This window comes from Aedes aegypti, chromosome 1 (assembly GCF_002204515.2).
Source record: "Aedes aegypti strain LVP_AGWG chromosome 1, AaegL5.0 Primary Assembly, whole genome shotgun sequence".
NCBI lineage: Eukaryota > Metazoa > Arthropoda > Insecta > Diptera > Culicidae > Aedes > Aedes aegypti.
In genome coordinates, this window is record NC_035107.1 from 204,695,873 (window position 1) to 204,723,373 (window position 27,501).

At 36.7% G+C, this 27,501-nt stretch overlaps 1 protein-coding gene across 1 annotated transcript in view; it reads right to left on the bottom strand.

Annotated features, from left to right (window-relative positions):
* Positions 1–1,577: 1,577 nt before the first annotated feature.
* Positions 1,578–27,501, bottom strand: part of LOC5573378 (choline O-acetyltransferase) — a 173,805-nt gene continuing 147,881 nt past the window's right edge. The window contains exons 2-9 of the mRNA XM_021857310.1: positions 15,105–15,184; positions 9,003–9,539; positions 8,314–8,945; positions 8,132–8,254; positions 8,009–8,066; positions 3,340–3,480; positions 3,000–3,200; positions 1,578–2,836 (exon numbers count right to left, since the gene is read on the bottom strand). Of these exons, the coding sequence (XP_021713002.1) occupies positions 2,642–2,836; positions 3,000–3,200; positions 3,340–3,480; positions 8,009–8,066; positions 8,132–8,254; positions 8,314–8,945; positions 9,003–9,539 (1,887 nt within the window). The 5' untranslated portion in view covers positions 15,105–15,184 and the 3' untranslated portion in view covers positions 1,578–2,641. The remainder of the gene's footprint in view (positions 2,837–2,999; positions 3,201–3,339; positions 3,481–8,008; positions 8,067–8,131; positions 8,255–8,313; positions 8,946–9,002; positions 9,540–15,104; positions 15,185–27,501) is intronic.

Genomic DNA, 27,501 nt, shown 5'->3' on the forward strand with positions numbered 1-27,501 from the left:
TTGATGACTATCTGGATAGTGTCGAAACGGTAGAAAACGCGGTGAATCTGATCGAAATCCGTGAAACAAATTCTTATATAATAAATATATGTAGAAAAAACAACAATTTAAAAAATCTTTCTTTTTTCCAAGAACACTTCTATTTTTTTATAAATTCATTGTATGAGTTTCAAAAAGAATCTTTAGAGGAATTACTCATGTTGAAAGATTTTTTTTATAGAATTCATTGAAAATTCTTGGTAGAGCCCCAGTAAAATAACTAAGAGTAATGTTTATGGAAATATCTTGAGCATACCCAAAGAAAAATATCAGAAGTTTGAAAAAGTTCCTTGAAAAAATCTGAATCGATTGACATTGACATTGACAATATTTTTGAATATTTTTTTTATAGAATCTTGAGTATAATTCCTGAATGAATTCGAGATGAGTTATTTAAAGCCTCTGATGGAAGTCCTGGCTACGCCCATGGACGATAGAGCTCATAGTAATATTCACTTAAATCATCAACTCGTAACTGGAAGTAGCATTATAACAAACACCTTAATGGTCCAGAGAACACATGCAGAGATGGTCAAGACAGAGAACACAGAACTTAAGGCTCTAACAATTCGTTAGAGTTCGTGCGGAGAGTCGGGGTCATCAACCGAGGCACGACTTTCGTAAGATCTTGTCAGTTTGGCATCTTACTACCAAATTGAAGACTATTTGGCTGACTAAAACCCGACTAAAACCGAAAATGTTAGTTTTCCTCTGTTTGTTTAGTGTCTAAAATTCTCTTATACAGTCAACTCTCCCTAACTCGATACTGAAGGGACCATTGAGTTAAGCAGGTATCGAGTTTTGGAACATAAAACCAGTGCAAATGCGATCCAACGGACCATCGAGGTAGCCATGAATCCAACTTTTACTATGGCTCTCTAACTAAATATCAAGATACGAAATATCGAGTAAGAGAAAGTTGACTGTATTACGTTTTAGGATGTTCTGCCATGATTTAATCAGAAATCACTTTGATTATTTAACAAAAACATTTAATAGTTGGTAAAATAATTAAGTTAGACTTACTTTGCATTAAATTAAATTCAAATCTATACTAACAATTTAAGAGGTTGTACCTCCTCATGCAAATCAAACGCATTTCATGCCGTCCAGAGCGTTACGGTGTTTACCTTACCACGCAAACCATTACATCATTTTATAATGTTGGCACAGCGATGTGACTATAGAATATATATCTCTAGATACTCAACCATTAAATCACACAAAGCATTTTTGTCATATTTTCAAATAAGTTGATACTTTCGATTAAATCACAACACTATAATACTTTAGGAAAACCCGTTCCTACACAAACCACAGACTAGGTTCCTAAACATTTTCTAACACCATTTCGGTTAAATATGACTTATGTAGAGATCATTTCGTATCGTAGTTCCTATGATATGTTGGTTAAAGTTACCCCAAGTGTCATAGGAGATATGTTCCACTTTACTATCATCTCACAGGCTATATGCTTTAGTACATTGTACGGTTCGGTCTAAACTATGTTGTTACCAGTAGATTTGGTTTGTTGCAAACTTTTTTTTTAAATATTGTAATTTTCACATGTTCGTTATTGTTTACACGATTTTTTTCTTTCATTTCAAATTTTATACATTTTGTGATGGCAAACTTCTGAGGCGTTTTTCTGAGTTTCGTCTCATGGAAAGCTTGTTTCCGACGGGTTGTGTGCAATGTTGAATGCTGGTGGGTGGACGTTGATTGCAAGTGGAGCTTTGATTCGCACTAGAGTACAGTTTTAAAGCTCATCCTAAGGTTTGGTGGTTTTTGCTAACGCCAATTTTTCCTTCGTTTTAATTGCTAGAATTTGGTTTCATTAAATGGACAAGAATTACTGTGCGGGCGCTCAAACCTTTGATTATATAGATGATATATTGAATGGTATTTCAGTACATTTGTAATGTATTTTGATTTGAGCATTTGATACTGAATCGTTGTAAGGAACGTAATATAGACTTTAATACTCAATAACTGTATAACATTTTTAAATACTTTCAATGAAATCTGTTCTAGCCACCAAGTGTTTAGTTGTTTAAAACTCAATCACATTAATTAGTATTCAAATATAGAACAAATCTAAATATTTCATAATACTTCTGATATTGCTACTACACGCACTTGAAGTAGAAAAACTCAACACTTCAATTTTAACAGAAGAAACAATATTCAACTACCTTAACTAACAATATGCTGCATAACAAGCTCATAATCAGTGCAATTTTCAGTTAGTAAATTCTTCTTACGAATAACCGTGATTTCGATTCAATGTGTATAGTTTTCGTCTTACGAGCTAATGATATGTTTCTGTTTCTTTGGTTGGATACTCCTGCAATGGCTTTAGGGAAATGGCATTCCGTCAGCCTAGAGCGGAGTCAGTTAAACTATTTAAATCATTTATAATCTTCTCACAACTATTTGATATGTATGAGTTTTTGTACTCAGTCGAGCATCCCAAATATTGATATGTTTACGTTTTACACTCGAAATACGTTTGAGTACTTTAAATTTATATTGGAGTGCGTAGAGTGAACTGGTAGTTACACGGTAAGGCCTCCTGTGAGTTTACGACAGTTCGTCAAATTTACGACAGCAAATCGCGCATGGCATCGAGTGAATCCTGAAGTGAACGAGCGAATCGCGATGCGCTAGTTTTATCCGATGAGAAGAACGCTGAAATGCAGAAGATAATCTCGTTCGGATGCGGGTTGTAGGACGCTCCATAGCCGTGTGGGGTAACTGGCCCATAGCCCATGAAACTGTTAGTCGAACAGGCAACCTTGTGAATGAAAAGCAAAATATGTGTTACTAAATAGAAATTTCAAGCTTTCTTTTTCTTTCAGTGCAATTAAGTGCCGAATTGGTGCTTTGTAAAGTGGTAGTGCTGTAAAGGTGCTCCATTGTGCTCGTTGCTTCGCGTTTCCAATTAGTGGCTTTGATACCTGACTCGTGGAGAGAAGGAAACAGTTGGCAATTTTGTAGCTCTCATCGGTGAACAGCTCGTGGAGCGTTCCCTGTTGCTCCCTGCACGCTTCTCTCAGGCCCAGTAGGTGGATATCAATACCATGTCCCAGGATATTCTGAACCATCACCTCCGTTTGACGAGCTGCAGCGCATCGGAACAATTCCCTTAAATGGTCTCTCTAAGAAAATGGCACATAAACGGTTAGCATAACATTTTGTGGAGTAAGATTTGAAGCGATAGGTTACATCCAATGCGTTTGAGGGGTAATTAGTAATAGGAATCTTATAGCTACATACACTGTAAATACTGAAAGTTACTTTTTTGGCATCATTCGCTTCGCTGCTATAGTCTTCTTCTTTGTCACTCTCGAGGGTTACGTTAGCACCTTCTCCCTGGCACATTGCTTTGGCCCACTCTAGTGCTTCCATGCTGGCAGAACGAATGCAGTCAACTCGACCCTGCGATTTATAATCAATAGCGATTATCAGACGTAAAAGGCTCTGATGGGCGTAGCCAAAGAGAAATTGATTATTATTGGGTACCGTTGCTAACCTCTAGGGTCGTTAACAAAAATTTCACCAAGAATTGTTTTTGTGTTAATTTTTAAAATATTGTCTCCATTTTCATAAATCTACAATAATTGCATTATTGTAGATTTATTGGAAAATTGTTGTAGTCCACCAAACAATCAAGCTTCCGTAAAAGATCTTAGCAGAAATAATTCGAAGGATTTATGAACACTACGCAATGGATTTTGTGAGCGATTTGCCAAAAATCTTTTATGTAACTCAAAAGGTTTCTGCTAAGTATATTGTTATCAGATCGATTAGTTATATTAAAGTGAATCTGTTCCAAGATTTTTTAAAAAAACTTTAAAAAAAATTCTTTTAAGAAAGCTTTAGTTCCTTGGAAATCTATTTGGAAATTCAATTTTTATTCCTCGAGATACTCATTCATATTTAAATCTTCCCTATCCTAAATGCCGCCTACAAAGTGCTTTCCCAGATTATCTTCCGTTGTCGTGGGAAGTTATCAAGCAGGTTTCATCGACGACCGTAAATACCAAGTCCCAACGCATCACCTGTTCATCGATTTTAAATAGGCTTATGATAGCATCGAACACCGCTAGCGCATGTGATGGCAATGACCGTGGCCATCATGAAAAGAACAAACGAACAATCTTGTATCGTGTCAGCGCCGAGGAGGCAGCCCCTCTAGCACGATGTAGGTAGCGCAACCCTGGTTAGGTGGCCTATCGAAGACTCTTCACCAACCAAGAAAAGCAAAAGTAGAGCAAACGGATTGATTTTACGGCAACAGACCCGGCAACGAATAAAGTACAACGATTGGAAAGTTGGATCTTGGAACATGAGAACTTTGAATGAACCCCCGCGTGTGTTATACTCCTAGTTCGTGAACCGTGGAATGTCGGCGTGAACATGGCAGCTATCCAGGAAATACGCTGGCCGTGAACCGGAGAACATGAATTCCGAGCGGTGAACCCCATCGCCAACACTTCATTCAAGTACCGCATCTACTACAGCGGTGGCGACAGATCAGAACGTGGAGTTGTCTTCATAGTGATTGGGAAGCAGATGAAGCGAATTATTCGCTGGAAACCAGTAAGCGACCTAATCTGTGTGTTGAGAATGAAGGGCAAGTTCTTCAACTACAGCCTGATCAGCATATATACGCCAACGAGCGATAAGCCCGATGACATGAAGGATGAGTTCTCTGAGAGCCTGGATAAGACCTACGGAGAGTGCCCAAAACAAGACGTCAAGGAAGTCATCGGCGACGCAAATGCGCCAATCGGGAAAGAATATTTCTTCCGACCCCTCATTGGAACGAAAAACCTGCATTCTGTTACCAATGATAATGACCTGCGGCTAGTAACCTTCGCTGCAGCTAGAGGGATGGCAATCAGCAGTACCTACTTCGCTCGAAAGAATATCTGCAAACACACCTAGCAATGCCTGCTTCCAAATAGACTACGTCCTAGTTGATAGGCGACAGATGTCATGGATGTCAGCACCTTCCGAGCCCCTAATATCGACTCGGGTCATTATCTCTTTGTAGCTAAAACTCGGGCGCAATTATCCAGCGTCACGAGTTCCAGAATAAACAGAACGCTGCGCTTCAATATACAACGCTTGTCGACTGATGGGGTAGCTGATGGGAAGAATCAACGTTGCTGGAGATGTTGACAGTCGGTGGGACCCTATCCACGAAGCTGTGACAACAACGGCGCGGGAAGAGATTCCCAACTAACAATTCAGAGCCACAAATAAGCATGCATGTTTAATTATTGTTCAATAATGGTAATGGCAGCTGAATAAAAAATTTGCTCTATAAAGAGCTGAGAAGGGGCTTTTTTAACACAAACTTAGATCAATATTCAACGTTATGCATTAGAATGAACAAAAGTTGAATCGCCACTTATTAAACGTTTCCAAAGATTCTCATTCGACTAGTCAAGATTGTTCTACAAATGAGCTGAACAAGACATGTTTCCCCCAATTAAAAAGCCAATATTCCACTAAACAAATGTATATGTATAAAAGGATATTCAGAAGACGAACTAACGTTTTACTTGCGTCGCACTTCAGCTATTCCCACATGTTTAACATAAGCATGTATAAGAGCTGAATAAGTATCTTATAAAATCCTAATTCAGCTTCAGTATATTATAAGAACAGTTGATCCAATAGAGGCCAAAATGACGATTAACAAACACATTGTTCAGCAATAAATAAGCCTTGTAAAAGCGATCACACTATAGCTAAATTTCATAAAATGGACAAAATATCCGAAATTCGTGTTGAGTTCCGAATGCATTTCAAAGCTCATAAATTATGCTTTCTTAAAACTTTTGAAATAGCTGTTCAGAAAATAAACATGGTCAGTCTCCAGAAATGCAAGACGTGTTTCAAACTCCACTTCGCTCGGAAAAAGTAGGGAGGATGTCTTTCGTAGTTTAAAGTTTCGTTCAAAAAATATGCCGTGCCTGTTAATAACGATCGTTCATACGTGAAATTCGGAATGAACTTTTGAGCTATCTGGCCTTTTCTGATGGAAATCCTGGCTACGCCCATAGGCTCCGATGACTACTTACCAATAGGAATCTTCTAGTTGAAGCACTCTCATACGTGCTCACTAAATATCCATACAGCCTGTTTTAAACACATTTGGGTTTCAACTATGTATGTCAGTTCCTGGGCGCCCTCTACAGTAATATGCCCTTCCTGTGCTACCCGGAGCAATGGTGCAGGTGACCTTGTGTTTCTCCGAGATAATCGGCTGCACTTCTTCATTCTCAAGCCTGAGGCTAAATAAGGGTGGGATTATTAATACATTGTAATTTAGTTTAAATCTTCACCTATATGGTTTCGCATTATGCGTTTTACGCAGCGTATTCTGTGCTTTTCGCCTTTGGCGACTTTTAAGAGGTACCGATCTGGTTTTTGTTCGCTGCTGATCTTTTTCGTTCTGAGATGGCGAAAAGCTTAATCCTGCCTAGTTTGGGTAGTGGCTACGGCTAGGATAGCTTAGTTAGATCAATCTCCAGCATAAAATGTCAGCAACGATCAATCTTTGTAGACTCCTGCAAATGGTACAGCTCAAGTGGCGCTAGTTCAAAAAACTTACTTTTGTGAACTTTTATCTAGGTAACCTAGTGGACCCAAGTTTTTGCTACTTTCAGAAACATGAAATGGCATACTCCCGTGCCATGCCTCGTGCATGCGTGCTCGTAAATAGCGCTGACGTCGCTACACTCATTTCTGAGTTAGCAACCAGAGATGTGTGTGCTGTCACAATTGATATTTTTGTATGTGACCTCAATAGGAAATACGTCTTTCGTTTTGTGGTGTATTTACCACATGATGAACCATCCCCAATGGATGATTTCAAACGAGTTGTCGTTCACTGCCTATGAAAAGGCCTTCTGCTGATTGTGTGCAGTGATGCTGATATTCATCACATCATCTGGAGCAGCTCAGATATCAATTTGAGAAGCTCCAGTCTGATGGAATGCTTAAGTAGTTCAAATCTTGGATTACTTATTGTAGGAAATCGCCTACATCTCTATATGAACATAAGAATGTAAATTCGCAGACTTTGCGTTTGTTATACTCCACAAACTGTGAATTGGTTGTGACCAATTTTCATGGATTTTCTCCGTCCACTGGAAATCCTAGTGATTTGGATGTTTCCACTTCCGGTGAATTGGGACATAATTGTCCTTGCTTCGAGTGATCTCAAAATTGCTTGTCACTTTGCTTATAGGAAATATTTCTCACAACTCCCTTCGCGGGACGAGTGGACGTCTGTACATTACTGAGCCACCCCAAAGGTGGCTAAGTATTTAACAAATCTGTCAAAGCAGAATTGCAGTCGCTTGGTTACAACCTTAACTGGCCACTGCCGACTCAACTATCACATGACAAATATTCAGTGTGTGATTCCGATTATGGAACTTCTTATCACCTGATATGTAACTGTCAAGTTCTCGCGTAATTGCGATTCCAATTACTTGGTAAACACTTATTAAGTGAAACTGATTTCAGTAACCTGAATCTTCAGGACCTTTTGTTATTCTTAACCCGCTGTGGTAATGAGCTATAGGCTCTCTTTGCGCTCATGCGTTTTGCAGTGCTCTTTTTAGGGCGCTGTTCGAACCCATTGTGGTATGGAGCTACATGCTCTTAATTCGCTTATGCGATTTTCCCTCTTCAAGGGACCCACCTCCTATTTCCTCCCATATTCCCCTTCCCTTTCCTCTCCCATCGGGTAAATGATGAAATAGGCTCAAATATGGCGATGGCACAAATCTCCCAAATGGTGGGGAACGTGCCTCTGGAGCCGGCCTTCTGATACCTGATAATAACGATCGTTCATACGTGAAATTCGGAATGAACTTTTGAGCTATCTGGCCTTTTCTGATAGAAATCCTGGCTACGCCCATAGGCTCCGATGACTACTTACCAATAGGAATCTTCTAGTTGAAGCACTCTCATACGTGCTCACTAAATATCCATACAGCCTGTTTTAAACACATTTGGGTTTCAACTATGTGTGTCACTTTTTAGAAATTTACAATTTACTTACTTAAAATAAGCTAGCTGCAACGCCAACTGGATAAATACATCGGGGCTAACCTGGCAGGCTTTGATGAAGTTCTTTCCGAACGGCCGATAACGATACACGTAAAAGTCGAGATCCTCAATGTTCCTAGAAAATAAAACACATTTATTATGTCCCATACCTTTCCGATGGAAAACCAAACATACTTATCGACATTTTTTGCCGCTTCCTGAATCCGTTGATCAATCTCCGGTCGAACGATCCACTCCAAACGTTCCGGAGGTGGCAGATGGTCTTGCGAACCGGTTTCCTCCTTGGCTGGCATTTCGTCAATCTTTTTGTAGATTCCCTCCAGCAGCTGAACCACGGCAATTCCTTCAGAGGGAGAATGCTCATAGCACAGACCCCAGGTCCCGTCGTTACAGATTATCAACTGCATTGTTTTGTCAAACCAGCGATTGCCGGAATTGTACTCGCTGCCACCTCCGTGAATCATTTCCTGTGCCATGTTGCTTTCATCCCGGCCTCCACAGTAATGTGCGCCCGCTGGAGATCCGTTGAATCCCCGTGCATTGAACGTTAATGGTATTGGCTCATCTATACAGATTAGAACCAATGCCTGTTCTATGAGCTCAATGTTGCGTGCGTTCTGTTCCTCCAGTAGTAACAGCTTTCGATCCTTGGCCCAGCGCTGTCGTGGTTCAGCCGTCAAAAGGCCAATCCGGGAAGCTCTCCTAGATAAGCATGGAGCATCGTTGAGCACGTGCAGCACTTGTGATGCGATTTCATCTTCGTTTAACCGTCCACGATCACCGGCCTTTACCGGAAGGCAGTACATCTAGGAAAGATAGTATTACATTACAACATCATTCTCTTAAAAATACTTCTAACAAACCTGATTTCTGCAACAAACTATAACATGTTCGTCGGTCCTCTGCTCTGGCAAATATTGACTGTCTCGATTTTCGCCAGGTCGTCTGCATGATCCGAGAAGCCGATAGTACTGGGCCATACACAACGGTTGACCTTTTTCGCGGGATGTGGCCCGCTCCTGTGCCAAACCTCCGCTGTCCAACATCTCTTTGTGACTGACGAGATGATCCACCAGGCGAGCAGCAAACCGTGCCAGGTCGTTGACGGTGGTAAACTTCCGAGGGGGCAAAACCATCCCCGGGTTGGAGTTGATGGGCAATGGGAGCGGGTTGTCCATGTACATGTCATTTAACCAGTAATAGTATGCCCAGTTGTCTTCGGCTTCTCGTTTGTCCAGCAAGAACTGCTGCAGCGTCGTGCCGAGTCCATTGGGGGCGGTAAACTGTCTGATGATGCCCCTAGCGCGTTCCAGTTGTTGGGGCGTTAGAATGGGCTGGAGAGCCCGTTGATATTCCGTCATAGTTTGGTCCAGAGTTGGAACGGGGACCTTCGGAAGCATCTTGAAAAGAAACAATTTTATTAGTGGTTTAATAGTGCCACGGTGCCCCGCCAGAGCGTTATTGTGAAAAATTGTCCATTTGTACATCTGGGCCAATTAAAAAAATCTCCAGAGGAAATCTCAAGAAATTGTTCAGCTGAAAATTTCAAAATAATCCATATTGAAATTGTGCAAAAGTACCAGTTCAACCAGTTGCAAGGCTAGTTCAACTCGGGACCAACGGCTTTACTTCCCTTCCGAAGAAAGTCGTCACTATAACTTTGATGTAAAGTGACTATCTCGGGGATGAGATTCGATCCCATAACAAACTGTTTTCAACTAGTATATAGTTGTAACCGCTGCTATAATTAGAAATATATACAACTGACTTAACTTAACTTAACACTTAAGTATGTTTTTTCAAGGCTTAAACCAGTGGTCCAACCAGCAAATCTCCGCTGTGTCGTAATCTGTATTATCAACCAAAACAGGATTTTCTACTATACGCGTAACATCATTGTCACATGTCACAACCCAGTAAACACACGATCGTACATAATACGAGATAAGAGTACAAATGTGCAAGCGATATACGTACATTTTGCTTGCAGGCTACAGTTGGTGCAATGTCCAAAGCCGATGCTGCTATCCTAAACGGAACACATTATCGACGCATGTTACAAGTGTTCCAAGATTTAAAAAATCTTCAACAATTTCAAACGCATCCTCATTGAGCCATACTTCAGCATCTAAATAATTGAGACTCCCACTCTCTATATATGTAGCCATGCACTTCGATTTTTGGAGGAATTCTTGAAAGTTGATTAAGCTAACAAATACAACAAAGTGTGAGAATTCCATACGAAGTGTCAAATACGTTTGTGAAATAACATGGATTAAAAAGTAGGGTTTCAGTGCTAGTAATGGACCCCTTAGTAGCTGAGATTCATTCTCGACGCTTTTTTGCAACGATATCTTAGATGGATATACGTTTTGTGCAGCCTTTCAACAAGTTTCATGTCTTTACTTCAACATGTGCTTTTAAAACACACAAAACATTCGATTTAGTCCGTGAAATACTCATTTGGACAACTGTTGTCCTTATGCCTATTATAGACCCTCCCGGGGTCCATAACAGGAATGTTTACAAACTTGACGTTTCCTATTATGGACCCTCCATTTGATTCCCATGTAATCCGGCTCGCTGCCGACGTGCCTATTATGGACCAACCTGGAAATGTCTATTATGGACCCTCTTGCGTGGTTTCATTTAAAAAACTTTTCAAATTTCTGTATTTTTGCACCATGGACCAAATATTTTGCCTGAAACTGCTAACTAACAACGCAATCGAAGTTCCCCCGGTGGATTTTCATAGGAATATGTTTGATTTGAGTATTAATTTTATGTTTTTCTGTAGGGGGTCCATAATACGCAAAGGGTCCATAACCGGCATCGACTCCCTAGATGCGTTTCCAAATTTACTGTTCAAATTGCCCAACTTTTACAAGTCCTTTACGTTTTGAGTTATTTTGTAATAAAAATACCTTGAACCGTGAAATACGCCTGAAGGTTCATTGTAAAACTGTAAAACGGGGTATCTTTGATAATGCGAATAATTTTGATAGTGCGGGAACGACTACATACTAAACGAAATAATATAATATCTGTTAATCAGTTAAGCAAGACGAATGCAAAAGTAAAGAATATTAGTAGGGTTTCAATGCTAGTAATGGACCCCTTAGAAGCTGAAATTCATTCTCGACGCTTTTCCGTAATGATATCTCAGACGCATATACGTTTTGTGGATTCTAACAAAAAGTTCAATGTTTTTACTTCATAGTACGCCTATGAAACATACAAAATCATTCGATTTTTCCAACGAAATATGCATTTGGAAAACTGTTGTCCGAATGCCTATTATGGACTCTCGGGGTCCATAATAGAAATGTTTACAAATTTGACGTTTCCTATTATGGACCCTATATTTGATTTCCATGTGATCCGGCTCGCTGCCGACGTGCCTATTATGGACCCACCTGGAAATGCGTATTATGGAAATTGATGCAATTTTGAAACGTTTACGAACAATCTATTCTACAATCACTATTTGATGTAGTTTTGAATAGTTCTCGCATAACCTGTGATCTCACCCTAAAAGCCATTGGTAACCGAGTGACCGACAAGAAATAATCAAATTCATTGGAAAAAATCGAATCTCAAAATCGAAAAGTCACGCTGTTCGCTGCCAGCTCTGCTACAGCTTTCATGACCCATACACAATTCAAATATTATATATAGTATATGTAAGATTAATTATAGAATATTGAAGCATTACACTCTCAAATTCATGCCCATCATTTTAATTTGTTTTGGAAAGCTATAGAAAACTTGAGCTAAAGCCGATTCTTTTGATTTGTTTTTGTTGAGTATCAATTATAGTTTGTTTGTCCCAATGCCACCCCCTCGAAGGGGTGAGATTGGGCCAATTTCTATTCGTTGCCTACTCAAAGGAAAATAAACGAATTTCAATTATTTGTTCAGCATTTGCAAATACTACATTACCCATTAACGTAATGTAAGTCAAATTGCAAAAAATATTAAAAAACAAATTAGGACTTACGTATTTTTGGCCTAATCTCACCACCAACGACGGTAAATAAACATCGTTCTGGTCCATGTTACCTCGTTTTACGGTACTAAAAAGTGCCAAAATCACAGACACACTATCCATTTATCTCGAAGATAAATTGTTGTCGTAGTGTAGTGAATATTATGGTCGACGGGTGTCACTTGAGAGGTAATTTTCTCTCCACAACTCGATATCTATTTTGAAATCCTTGTAAGTTGGCAAAATTTGGTCTTATTCTTGTTTGGAGGTTTCTAAATATTTGCAAGTTGTAGAAAAGTTTGAAAAACATGAGAATAAAAAAATATTGTCAGTAAACTAAGGACGTTCCGATATATCGAATCATTTTGACCAACCGATTCCTTTTTGCTGTTCGTGAATGTTCACTTTGATGTTTTTGCATCATGCAACATTTTCTACCAATAGTTCGATGTATAAGGATTATCATAGTGATAAAAAAATGCTGAAAAACATTATTTTTCTTTTAGCTTTTCGTATGACTTTCTTCCGATATTTTTTGTTTCGATATATCGAATAAAAAAATATCGAAAGGATTCCAAAACACAAAGTTCTATATTGTTGCGTAGTGTTAATTATTTTAATGCTTTTTAACGCTTATGATGATCATTTTTCATTACTTTATTGGATTAAAATATAAGTTCTGTCAAACATATCGATTTGAGAAGTCACGAGCAGGAAAAAGGAACTCGTTAATGAAACTGAATCGAAGTATCAGAACGTCCCTACAGTAAACATAACGAAATAATAATATTATACAATATTGTGATAGTAAAAAAACACAAACATAATTGAATTTCACACCAATAAGACGAAACGTTTAGAACAGTCGATTTTTGGAGGTTATCGAAAGCACTGATTACTAGAAATTGGCTGGAAAATTCGAAAATCTATATTTTTTATTTTCAAAATAAGGCTTGTTATTCTGAGATAACCCATCAATATGTTTGGAGGAAAACGCTTACAATTTGCAGTAGATCGATAAATATGCGTACAAGATTTAAAAAGTATGAGATTTGTTAATAAAACGACAATAAAGAGACAAATTTATACCAAGAATACAGTTAAGACTCGCGATTTGCTATGCTGTTTAAAAGCGCGTCAAATTTAATTTAGGATTCTCTAGTCCAATTATTGTGAATCTAGTTACCTACTCAGGATTTCAAAAGCGTTCTCAATTAAAAGTTTCCGACATGGACATTCGACCACTCATAAAATTTTACGCCTAAAAAAAATTCTGTATCCAATTATCAAAGGAAAATCAAAACTTTGTATTAAGAGCAAGCTTTTGATCTTCAAACAAAATCAAACAACATGAGGCTGATCATGTTTTTTGCTGTACCAATTAGGACTAGCTGTTGTAATACCAGGAATAACATTTTTAAAACACTTCTGATGCCTTCTCTCTGGTATAGCAATATTGGAAGAAATGACGAATAAAATTATTAATTAAAAATCCTAGCAAATTTTGTATTGCTTCGATTAATGCATTATATATTTAGGTTAAGTTGTTTGAAATCGTTTTCCCTCTTATAAGTAGGTGAAATCAACTCATCGTAAACATTTTGAACAGCTACTGCAATACGTTGTTAACACATCGTTAATAAAAGCCTTATTTAGCTGTACCAAATTAAGATGATAGTGTTGCCTAACACAGAACACCTAGATATAAGAATACATTCAAAATGTTTGAAATGATACTAATAAAGGAATTCAAAAAAAAGTCTATTCGATCCATAACAAGAGGATCCCTTTTCCACTGATCCACATCTGTGGTATGCAAAACGTTTAAAATTTCTATAGAAATTGACAGAATTCACAAAAAAATTTCCGCGGATTTTATGGTGAATTCCCAAAAACAACTATATTCTGCAGTACCAAGGAGGTATTTTTGTTCAGTACAGCGTTCCCATGATGTTTAATCATATATTATTCTGAAAAATTACCCTTAGTTGATCTATAATTGTGGCATAACTGAATAATATGCCTTATGCTCGTTATAGATTTTTTGTGTAGTTTGTGATTATTTAGTGGAACTATTTTCTACCTTATAAATAAAATTTAATTGAATTTGACAGGAATCGTTGTTTATGAGACTATTTTATTTATTTATGAATTTTATTTGTCAATTGTACAAGTATATTTGTTGATGATCTGTATTTATTTTCTTCTAATTGTTCCGGCAAACTTCGTCTTGCCATCAAGTAGGCTGTTGAATACGCTATGGTTCATCCCTGGGAGGGAGAAACCGATACGAAATTTATGTACGTCAAGATGAGCCGAGATTCTGCCGTCACGAACTGTCTCTGTGAGCCCAAATCTTAAACAATGGACAAACATGATATAAGCGCGTCATTCATCAATTTTTGCATTTTATCAAATGGGACAAATAATCGATTGAAAAGCTATTCATTCTGATTCAAAAGTAATGTCACGATAGCACCTTTTATTCTTATTGAATATAAAGTATTCAAATACTCATAATTTTACTTTTTCCAATAAAAACGAAAAATAATTGCATAGAAAACTTTGGCCCTTTTTCCATGTTTGTCCAGAAAGGTCGAAGGTACACAACAAAAGAAAGCTAGTGATTTTCATCAAGTCTGCCTTGATTGTCGTTGGCAAGTTGGAGTTTTCTTGCAGTTTGAAATAACTTTGTGTCATATTTCGTGTGTAGTATCGGTGCCTCCCTCCCAGGTTCGTCCCATACAGAATGACAGTTCCGTCCACTTTCGTTTTTCCGGCTTTTCGGCTTTTTTTCTGGGATTTTAATACACGCAAACACGTCGGAACTCTTGACGAACAAAATGGAGAAATAATCATTCAAATCCGTTAACCCGTTCGTAAGCCATTTCGTTACATACAAACACCATTCAGTTTTTATTTATATAGGTAAGATGGAGCATTTTAACTTTTTCCAGAGTGCATCTAACTTACTTACCTCCGGGAACCCAAACTCGTCGGTTGCCTCCGAGGTCGACAACCATTTCTTCGGCAGTGATAGTATGGAATCTTTCCATCCTGCAGGGTGGTTCGGTTGTTCGCCAGGATGAAGATGCATGATCATCGACAATCGTTATGGAACATGTATGTGTTGGACGGATGCGAGGATATATGAAACGAGACAAAATACAAATGCCATCATGAGAAGGGAATGTCAGCTAAGCAAAAATTAGTTTGGGAGTGTAATATCGTAAAAAACGTTACTCGTTGGGTATAATAGCTATCAATCGGACGCCTATATTGTCGGAATGGTTCTGAATTGTGTGGGTTTTGACTCAATGACTTGTCAAGTGCAGTTTCATGTTTGATGCTTTTCCCCGGTTGACAATTTTTCATTCTACATGGTGGATACACTGTTCGAGCAGAAAGCAGGGACCTGATGTCTCGGGGGTAGTTCACCACATTTATTACGAGGCATCCCGCTGGGAATTTTCCCTTTGTTCTTGGCATGATATAAAATTGCAAATAGGGTTTCGAAAGGACATTATCTTGCGTTTCACAGAAAATACAGCGAATTTGAACGTCAAAAACAGTCCGGGGAATCAGCTAGTACATAGTTGCTCGAGAACCGTTCATAATGAAAAACAAACTTTCGTTTTCCAGGCAACTCAGCTTGTCTATGTTTGTCTTGCCTTGCTTCCAAAGATTCGCCCACTTGCATGATTACAGTGGCCCAATTTCATATGCGTACAGGACACTGGCGCCACATCAAGTAAGTAAACAACTATTAAATGATAAATTGAGTTCGAAATGCTTTATCTATATTGATGGCCATAGGTGTCATCTATTATATAACAGTCATAAAGTGTTTCCATTACATTAATCTTTGGATTTATGGAAAAGTATTGAATTTGTGTCTAAAATTCACCCAATTCCATTTTCGTACACCTATCAAAATTCAAACATACACCTTGAACTGAATTTTAATGCTCTATTTGATTGCTCAAGAGCTATATTACGTTGTTCAAACGTAGAAGAGTATATTTGGACAATTTTAAGCGGACATATATGAAACTTAGGTAAAATTATTAGAAACTAGTGGACCCGGCAAACTTCGTCTTGCCATCAAGTAGGCTGTTGAAAAACGCTATAGATCGTCCCATACAAAATGACAGTTCCATATACGCACGTTTTTTCAACTTTCCCGGTGAATATCCTGGGATTTTTATACACACAAACACGTCGGAACACTTGGCGAACAAAACGGAAAAATAATCATTCAAATCGGTTGACCCATTCGGAAGCTATTTCGTGACATACAAACACCACTCCATTTTTATTTATATAGATACCAGTTTTTCAATGATTTTTGCTATAAAATCCAATAATTCTAACAATAGCGTTAATTTTTGTTGTAGGATTCAATCTAAAAAATATATTCGTGAGCACTGAAAGAGTTTTCGTTAAAATATATTTAGTTTACAGAAACCATAAACAGTATTTATCCCCCATGAGTTTCAAAAATTGTTGTGTCAATACTTCAAAGTCTTCTGATATGTTATTTTTAAACAATGTAAACCAAATTTTCGTTCTAAGCATCAGTAAAAGGGTAATTTCAAACTTGTCTGTAGAACTAATTTCAACTAAGAATTTCGTTTTACAACAAAGTACCCTACACTATGCTGTACATACCTTCACATAATTGATGTTATCTCAATATTAAATTATTTTTGAATTCATATTCAAATTATATTCAAAATAGAACCCTATTTTGCGGTTAATTTATTTTATAATAAAAACACAAAATATTCCGAGCGAGCGGAGAGAATTGATATACTTTTTACTAGAATAAATCATGTTGTTTTCATCATTTCAAATAATGCATGTGTTGTGGTTACGGCGATAATATTTATTCTACCAATCTACAAACTTAAAAAAAAATCCGGATTACGGTGAAATTTCACCGTAATCTCAACAGCTGAAGCTTTGAACGAGATCATAAAGAAAAATAAGAAAATGGCTCAGACCGGGATCTGAACTCCCGACCTACCGATCAGGAAGTAGGCTTGCTACCACTAAGCCAGCTCACACTGCTTGTTAGTGGTGTGCAAAAACTGCAACAAAAGGAAGCTCATGCCTGCCAGAGCGACTGTCACACGATTTCACAGAAGTTCGGTGAAAATAATGCTGTTAGTATTTCGCAGGGTTACAGTAAATTTGTTTGTTTCACGGATTTTTTCTGGTAAAATAATAAATTTCACGGATTTTATCCGGTAAAATAGTCAATTCCACGGGTTTTGTCGGTAAAATAGTAGATTTTCCAGGAAAATCTGTATTTTTTTTGTTTACAGTTCAATTTCGGTGATTTATTTCACAGGATACGATTTATTTTAAGTGTGTACACACTTGTTGGTGCCCAGATAGCCGTAGCGGTAAACGCGCAGCTATTCAGCATGACCATGCTGAGGGTCGTGGGTTCGAATCCCACTGGTCGAGGATCTTTTCGTAAAGGTGATTTTCTCGATTCCCAGGGCATAGAGTATCATACCTGCCACACGATATACACATGCAAAAATGGTCAATCGGCAAAGAAAGCTCTCAGTTAATAACTGTGGAAGTGCTCATAAGAACACTAATCTGAGAAGCAGGCTTTGTCCCAGTTGGGACGTAGCGCCAGAAAGAAGAAGAATGATTGATAATTGTTAGGTGTATGAATATGGGATTGGCTCAATTTTAGACACAAATTCAATACTTTTCCATTATTTCAAAGATTTTAGCGAATAAATAGAGTTTATGATTGCCGAGCAATAGATGACATACGACCTTCGTAATTGATAAAGTACGTCGAAGTCCGTAAATCATTTAATGGTTTCAAACCTACTTGATGTGGAAACAGTGCTCCGTACGAAAATGAGGTTGAGTCACTGTATAAGGAAGCGGTCGGAAGGAGGAAACTGCAAGTGACGTGAGTTGAATCGCTTCCCTCCTGTTCAGGTGGTGGAATAAGAGAACTGGAAAAATCTCCCGGAGGGTTGTCAGGCGCGAAACTTTACTTTCCCCCTTTTCTAGGTGCAAATATGGTGCACCACGGGTGGTGCTTTAATATTACCGGTTGGGATTTTGCTGGTGGTTTCGGTAGGGTGCTCAAAAATGACTTGAAATTCAGAGAATGCCGCTATATTTTTCTATGCATTTACTAAATCTCATGACTCATTACAGCAAATCGGAAATCGGAATTTCGAAATATTTTGGCTCGTGAAAGATTTTAAATCCATTTTTCTAGCCTTCAGCTTTCATCACCATTACACACTACTTAAGGTGAAGCTTGGAATCCAAATTTAATAATGTACCAGAACTTTGAAGGCATAAATCTCGCGAAAGAAGCATCAAACAACAATGCAATTTATATTTTTGCACTAGTTAGTAGGGGCACAAGTCGGCCATTGCACAATGGTCGAAAAAAAAAACGAAGTTTGGCCAAAACTAGTTTCATCGTCTTAATCGAATGTAATCTGAATATGCTCTTCTTCTTCCTGGCATTACGTCCTTCCTGGGACAGAGCCTGCTTCTCAGCTTAGTGTTCTTTTGAGCACTTCCACAGTTATTAACTGAGAGCTTTCTTTGCCGATTGACCTTTTTTGCATGTGTATATCGTGTGGCAGGTACGAAGATACTCTATGCCCTGGGAATCGAGAAAATTTCCTTCATGAAGAGATTCTCGACCAGTGGGATTCGAACCCACGACCCTCAGCATGGTCATGCTGAATAGCTGCGCGTTTACCGCTACGGCTATCTGGGCCCCTCTGAATATGTTATTTGGCGGTTTTATTGTTTCAGAAGGGGTTATTCAAATACTACGTAACATTTTTTTAAGTTTTTTTTTATTAGAAATGTGATCACATTCGGCTGAAAGCACAAATTTTGTTTGTATTTTAGCGAGTTTGATCAATGTATGTATGAAGAGTGGTTAAATATATTTTATATCAACTTTGTATGCAAAATATCGTTAAAATGCATGAAAATATTGAATTATTCGAATAGCTCTAACTTGCAAATCAGCAAATTTCTGCAAATAATTCAAACGTCTTTTGTAAGATCTAAGGATGCATTTTAAAGTGCAATATTCGAAATGGCGGCGACATGACGCGACAAGAATTGTTTTTCATGTTCAAAGTCATCAAAATTACTAAAGTATAATATTGAACAGTATTAAAGCTTCAACCAAATATTGTTTTCCAACCTCATTCTCGATAAAAGTGTTGAACCATAAGCTTTCAGATAGTGCGTAACTTTGGAAAAACATTGCATTCCTTTATTATTACATTTTCAATTTTTTGACTTCAGTCAGTTTGACGTCATAAAAGTCAAAGAAATTGAAATTTTAGTTCAATTTCAATTAGGAATCATAACAATATAATAAATGAGGTACAGGGGATAGGCAAAATGATTGAGATAGGCAAAATTTTGCCTAAATTCAAATGCTTTTAATTTTAACTTTAACTTGTGGGCTTCGTGGCCGTGCGGTTAGCGGCGTCAGTCGTTTAGGCGTATTGTGCCACGAAGCGTGGGTTCGATTCCCGCTCCAGTCGGTGGAAACTTTTCGTCAAACGGAAAATTCATCACTGGACTACTGGGTGTTCCGTGTTGTCCGTTGCCTAATGTTCGTGAATGTTCAGTCTGTGCAGCCTTTGGCTGAAGACGGTGTAAATTGTCTTTTTTTTTATGAAAAATTGATGAAACTATATGCATCCGAAAGCAATCGACGGCCGATTTAGTCTAGTTTTAGGAACTTGCTTGGCCATGCATATTGGCCACCGGACACCGGAAATATTCCGGATTTTCCGTGGTCATGTCAAAATGGCATTTTTTCTGTCGCTTGTATTTTTGTGCGGTAGTGTATTTAGCAATTAAATTGATGCACAATGGGGGTGTTTACGGAAGAACCAGTTTTCGCTTTGCAGTTTTCAAGACTTTGATCGATTTTCACTGCACACTTAAGAAGTTTAGCCAAGCGAATATTCTACAACTTTGAACGAGCAAAGCAAATCTAGAACTGGTAGAAATCGAGAAAATTTGCCATCGTTCTTTTTATCGTATCTCAAATGAAGCATTTTATTTGCAGAGATAGAAGTAGTGAAAAGTTGAACCAAGGTCGCCTTGTATGCAGCAGTCATGTACGCACTGTCAAGTCGCAACGGCAACGGAAGGAGGGTTGGTTGGGCTTTGTAGTTTGAATGGACAAAAGAAAATCGGATCGCTCGTTCGAGTTGAACAGGAAAATAAATTCAACAATGTGTTCCGGTGATGGACCGGATAGAAGTGATAGACAGAGAGATAGATGGGGATGCTGAAGTGGAGAGAAAACATATCAGATAACAAGGATCTTGTGACAGGGAAAGTCCGTCGTTTGTGGGAGTAGGTCTGTTGAAATTTAAGAAAGTGGATGATGGCAAGTGTCCGGCTTTAAAGGTGAACTAGTATTAAAACATTTGATACATTTTACCCTGCTTCTATTAAATTAGAACAAATGATTTTAAAATCGAAGCCTTGTAGCTTTTGAAATTGAAGCCTGTACCTCCTTTAAATATTGAAATTACCGCAAATTGCCTTCAAAATCTGCAAATTGCCTAATGCTTATCTTCATGTCTCTTCGCACCGATTCACAAAAGGTAAATTGCAGCTACTGTTCGGTAGGGGAGACTGGGTAGACTTGATTACTGGTGAGACTTGAACCCGCTGTATTTTCTCAAAGTTTCAAATAAAATTCTATTTGGAAATTTAATTTATTTTAGAATTGTGAAATCCGATAAAATGTGGTATAGAAAAATTAATTTACTAGGCTGCATATAGTAATGAAGAGGGATAAGTCTTTTCAAATTAAAAAATAGTTTTACACAGAAAAAATTGGTCAATCACATATTATTAACTAGGCCTCAATGGTAGAATATAACAACATGTTATTTCTCCGATTTCAGTTACCTTCTCATTAGGAAAATGTGGGGTTCAGTCGCATTAAGAAAAAAGGATCAAGTCTACCCAAGTCTCCCCTAATCGAACAGTGCCTTAGTTTAAACGGTAGCATCAGTCACGATCCAACCAATAATGGTAGGGGTCAATTTGTGTTTCGGTACGTGAAATGAACGTGACTTGAAAATCAGTCAAATACCTACATAATGCTACTGACGTGGTGAACCAAATCTGCACCAGCTTAATTCAAACGTAAGATAAATTTTTCGGTCACCCGCATTGTGCAGGAACTTGTAGATGAAAATTAGGTCATCAGATGGTACCTTCGAAAGCCACCACGCTGGTTTTGCGGAGGAATGAGCTAAGTAAGCTGCTGCGAAATTCCCCTCTCAGCGAACTGATTTACAAGGGATAAAGTGGATAACGACTTTCACTTGGTAAACAGACTCACGCACTTGGTAGGTGGGCTTGACATATTTTCAAGTCTTTATATGTTTCTCGGCGATAAAGCATGATCCAAGACTCAAGCTTGTACTTATTTCAGACTATATCGAGACTTATCGTTAGAACTGTGGGCTGCGATGTAACAGTGAATTATAATGGAATTACTGGAATGTAAACTACGATGTAAACTATTTTTTATATTTTTATGAATATTTTTTACTAAGGGATAGAGCGGATTTAGCTCTATCTGGTAATGATGACCGTTCATGTGAATTTCCCAAAATGCTTCGTTCCACCATTTTCATATGTTGGATTAGAATTCATATTCATATGCTATATTCATTCCATACTTATGTTTTAGAGAAATATTGTTCCATTTCATCCTCTGTTAGATCAAAGTGACCAGATGTGTTTTTAATCAAAAGCGAATCATATTATTGTTCTGATATGTTTGCATATACTCTATCATGGGCAACCATTTCGCTTCGATGAAGGTGTCGATGACTTCAATTGATAGTAGCCTGATAATTACAGGGCGATTACTATTTTCTGTTAGTGAAATATATGATCATAGAAAAAAGATACATGTATGAATTTTAAATTCTATTGTAGGTCCAGTTTTGTACATCTAAAACATTGGTCTTGACTATACAAAAGTAAATGTTTCATTATTTATTTCAAGATGCGAATGCGAAGATGCAAAAAACGTGAAGGACTACATACGTACAAAGCCCAAAAGGCGCCTAATCGCAATGAGAGCGGTTCCACGCCGTTTCGCAAACTCGATTATTTTTGTATTTTTGAATCGCCTGAAAATTTTCGTACAGATTCTGTATGACCAAAAATGCCATTATGCACTTTCAGACTTCCATTTTGAACCTCGCCTTATTTTTGAGAAGGGAATATCGGAAAATGCATGGCAAATCTTTAAAAAACTGTAACTCGAAAACGGTTTGTCCGATCGATTTGAGATCTTCTACAAAGTTGTAGGTATTGCTTAGGACTATATGGAGTAAAATATGCACGGTAAAAAAAAGTTACAGATTTTTTTTTTATTACAAAGAAAAAAATTTTAAAATCGATTTTCTCCAGAAACGCAGTTTTGATTTTGTTTATTTTTGGATATGTTTTAGGGGACAACTTATGTGATTTATTGCACAATGTTTCAAAATGGAAGAATTATGGACAAAAAAGTTATGATATTTTTAAAAAATTACAGATTTTGAAAAAAAAATCGAAATAGAGGAAAACAATAATATTGTATGTGATTATTTGAAAGTACAAAAAAATTGCAATCAAAAGTACATAGGTAAATTTTTTCTAGGTTGCATCAATTTCGAGATATACTCATATTTAAATAAAATTTCCAAATAAAAAAACAAAAATAGGCCCTTTTCTAGCATATTTCGTGTTTCTCCATTCCAGAAAAAAAAAATATTTTGATTGAGCGAATCGTAGCTAAATCGTTTATCGTTTGATCAAAACATTTATGCTTAAGTATTGAAAAAAGAGTGCACGGTAAAAATATAAACGATATTTTCAAATGAAAATTTGAAGCTAATAGTTCTTAAAAACCGCAACATTGATGTTTTTAATTTTTGGATATATTTTGCGGTTGTTGTAGGTATTGTTTAGGACTACCGTCAAGCGACCATTCACCGTGCATTTAAGAAAAAAATGCACTTCAAAAAATTATATAACTTTTCCAAATAATTTGAAGCGTATTAGAATACCACTACGTAGCGTACAATTATATAATAATTCAGGGAAAAATCTAAAACTAGTGATGCATAACTAAAAATTACTCAAAAATTATGTTTGAAAATTTCATGTTAGGGTCGCCTCGTACCGTTCTGTCACCATTTACCGTGCACACTAGTGCACCATTCACCGTGCGTATGGATTTCGTCATGATTTAATTTTGTTTCTTGAAGAAACGTTGTTGATGGAGCAACTATGGTGCTAATAGTGAGCGCACTCATTTTTAAGACTGTTCAAATCTTCATTTACAATAAAATCCATAAAAAGTTTAAAAATTGGCTAAATAATTATTTTTTCATTAAAATCGAAATAGGAGGTTTCACTGTATTGTCCAAATCATGCCATATTCACTCAAAAACTAAATATGAAGTAGTTTAATGACGATATAACAATAAATCTAATATTACCGAATAATTTCATGCCTTTTACACTTATGCACGGTAATAGGAACCATACATACTGAGAGGGATCCATTCACCGTGCATTTGGGTTTTAACTGAAACACAATATAAAATTCTAATTTGCATGAAATCTCATTGCTCATACGATGAAATACATCTTATTAATAGTATCCACAATGAAATCTTGTGGAAATTTTGAAAAAAATCATACTCTATCGTTAAAATGAAAAATGTGATTTTTTGGTGTTTCTACTAAGAGTGTTGAAAAATGTTATTATCAAACAGAATTCACATGATTTTCACTACATAAACTAGGTTTTTCAAAATGCTTTGTGACAAAAACTACATCATTTCATCAGTTTTATCTTATTTTGCTGACAAAAAAATAATTTGTGAAAATTGTATGGATATTCTGTAGGAATTTGTATATGCGCACGGTGAATGGAGGCCGCACGGTGACTGGTGACTTAACGGTACTTGGAAAAGAATATGCACGGTAAAAAATAATGACAGATTTTTTAATAAAAAAATAAAATCGATTTTCTATGAAAATGCATCTGTGATTTTTATTATTTTTGGACATGTTTTAGGGGACAACTTATGTGATTTATTGCACAATGTTTCATAATGGAAGAATTATGGACAAAAAAGTTATAATTTAATAAAATATTACAAATTTTGAAAAAAAATCGAAATAAAGGAAAACAAAATTTTTTATGTGTTGATAGTACAGAAAATGCATTGGAAGAGTACTTAAGTAACATTTTTCTAGGTTGCATCAATTTCGAGATATACTCATACTTATATAAAATTTTCAAATAAAAAAATAAAAATAGGCCCTTCTCAAACATATTTCGTGTTTCTCCATTCCGGAAAATTTTATTTTGATTTCAACAACACAAACCAAGTCAAGTCAAGTACACAACACTGAAGACGGCTTCACAGTTGAGGTTGTATCTGTCGAAGGATACAATAGTAGAATTAAAAGGAACAGTACTACTCATCTTTTTGTATATTTACAGGCATTCTACTATACAGGCTCCACAAGGGTTTTCATCACTTTGTTATAATCCAGAAATAAAATTGTAGTATATATATATATATATATATATATATATATATATATATATATATATATATATATATATATATATATATATATATATATATATATATATATATATATATATATATATATATATATATATATATATATATATATATATATATATATATATATATATATATATATATATATACACAGTCATCTCTCCCTTACTCGATATTTCGGTATCTCGATATCGAGTTAGAGAACCACAGTAAAAGTTGGTTTTCATGGCTACCTCGATGGTCCCTTGGATCGCAGTTGCATTGATTTTGTGTTCTGTAACTCGATACCTCCCTAACTCGATGGTCCCTTCAATATCGAGTAAGGGAGAGATGACTGTATATATAAACAAAAAAACAAAAAAAACTCCTTCTCCATGGTTGTACGATCTTGCCGCGATGAGAGGGCTTTACCCATTAGCCGGACTTAGCCCTGGGGACCAAAGGTACACAGTTGTGATAGAATCACATTTTTACTGCCACGTTTAGATTTACCGTGTATACCTCGGAAGTGATGCATCTCAGCTAAATTTTACTTGAGTATTTTTCGATAGACATTTTTCATATTTAAAAATATATAGTTATTTTTCTGTACTCAAAAAACGCACTAAGAATATCGTTTTATTTATTTTTTTAAATAATTTATTTCTTATCAAAAAATTTTTCGTTTTGAGGCATTGTGCAAGAAATTACAAACAATATGCTGCAAAACATTTTTGGATATTAAAAACATCAATTTTGCGGTTTTTAAGAACAATGAACTTCAAATTTTGATTTGAAAATTTCGTTTATATTTTTTTACCGTGCATACTTTTTTAAATACTTTAGTATATAGGTTTTGATCAAACAATAAACAATTCAGCTACGACTCACTCAATCAAAATAAAATATTTCTGGAATGGAGAAACACGAAATATGTTTGTAAAGGGCCTATTTTACTTTTTTTTATTTGAAAATTGTATATAAATATGAGTATATCTCGAAATTGATGCAACCTAGAAAAAAATTACTTAAGTACTTTTCGATTGAAATTTTTCTGTACTTTCAAATAATCTTATAAAAAATTATTGTTTTCCTCTATTTCGATTTTTTTTTTCAAAATCTATAATTTTTAAAAAAATCATAGCTTTTTTGTCCATAATTCTTCCATTTTGAAACATTGTGCAATAAATCACATAAGTTGTCCCCTAAAACATATCCAAATATAAAAAAAATCAAAACTGCGTTTCTGGAGAAAATCAATTTTAAAAATTTTGTTTTTGAAATAAAAAATAATCTGTAACTTATTTTTACCGTGCATATTTTTCTCCATATCACTTCTTTCTGGCGTTACGTCCCCACTGGGACAGAGCCTGCTTCTCAGCTTAGTGTTCTTATGAGCACTTCCACAGTTATTAACTGACAGCTTACTATGCCAATGACCATTTTTGCTTGTGTATATCGTGTGGCAGGTACGAAGATACTCTATGCCCTGGGAGTCGAGAAAATTTCCAACCCGAAAAGATCCTCGACCGGTGGGATTCGAACCCACGACCCTCAGCTTGGTCTTGCTGAATAGCTGCGCGTTTACCGCTACGGCTATCTGGGCCCCTTTTCTCCATATAGTCCTAAGCAATACCTACAACTTTGTAGAAGATCTCAAATCGATCGGACAAACCGTTTTCGAGCTACAGTTTTTTAAAGATTTGCTATGCATTTTCCGATACGCCCTTCTCAAAAATAAGGCGAAGTTCAAAATGGCGGTCTGAAGGTGCAAAATGGCATTTTTGCTCATAAAGAATCTGTATGTAAATTTTCAGGCGATTCAAAAAATACAAAAATTAAATTTAAAAAAAAATTCGTCATGTTCGGTAGAATTGCTCATGAACGGCAGAATACGGTAGGTAAAACACGTGCACGGAAGCTCTACACCCAGATGTTGACGAAACTACATTGCCTCATGATGGATTATGAGACATATGTAAAAGTAGACTTCCGGGGTTCCATTTTTCCACTGCTCATCATAAACTCGATGTTCCTGAGGACGTTAGATAGCTGAAAATATCAAAGTTTGTCAAAAAATATGTCGCACGTGTGTGTCGCAATTTCATTCCCTCTACCCTTTCTTCTTCTTTCTGGCGTTACGTCCCAACTGGGACAGAGCCTGCTTCTCAGTGTTCTTATGAGCACTTCCACAGTTATTAACTGAGAGCTTTCTTTGCCGATTGACCATTTTTACATGTGTATATCGTGTGGCAGGTACGAAGATACTCTATGCCCTGGGAATCGAGAAAATTTCCTTTACGAAAAGATCCTCGACCAGCGGGATTCGAACCCACGACCCTCAGCATGGTCAAGCTCAATAGCTGTGCGTTTACCGCTACGGCTATCTGGGCCCCTCCACCCTTTATATCCGTTATTTTAAGAGCATTAAAGTTGGCACGCACATTATCCAAAGGCAAATATTTTATCCAAACTAGGCATGTTTTTCTCACTAAAAACTTTCCAAAATTAGTCTCTTTCTATTCTCTATTTAGTCTAAAATATTGTGTTAACATGCTGTTTCAATCGGAGACAATTTTGAGCGATGTTTGGTTAAATATACATATCTGTGGATAACGTGCAAACCAGCTGTAACTCCTTTGGGACATTTACTCACTAAAAATACTGCCCCAGGTATTGATAATATTAAATTCATAGTTCTTAAAAAATTACCAGAGGATTGTAAAAAATTTT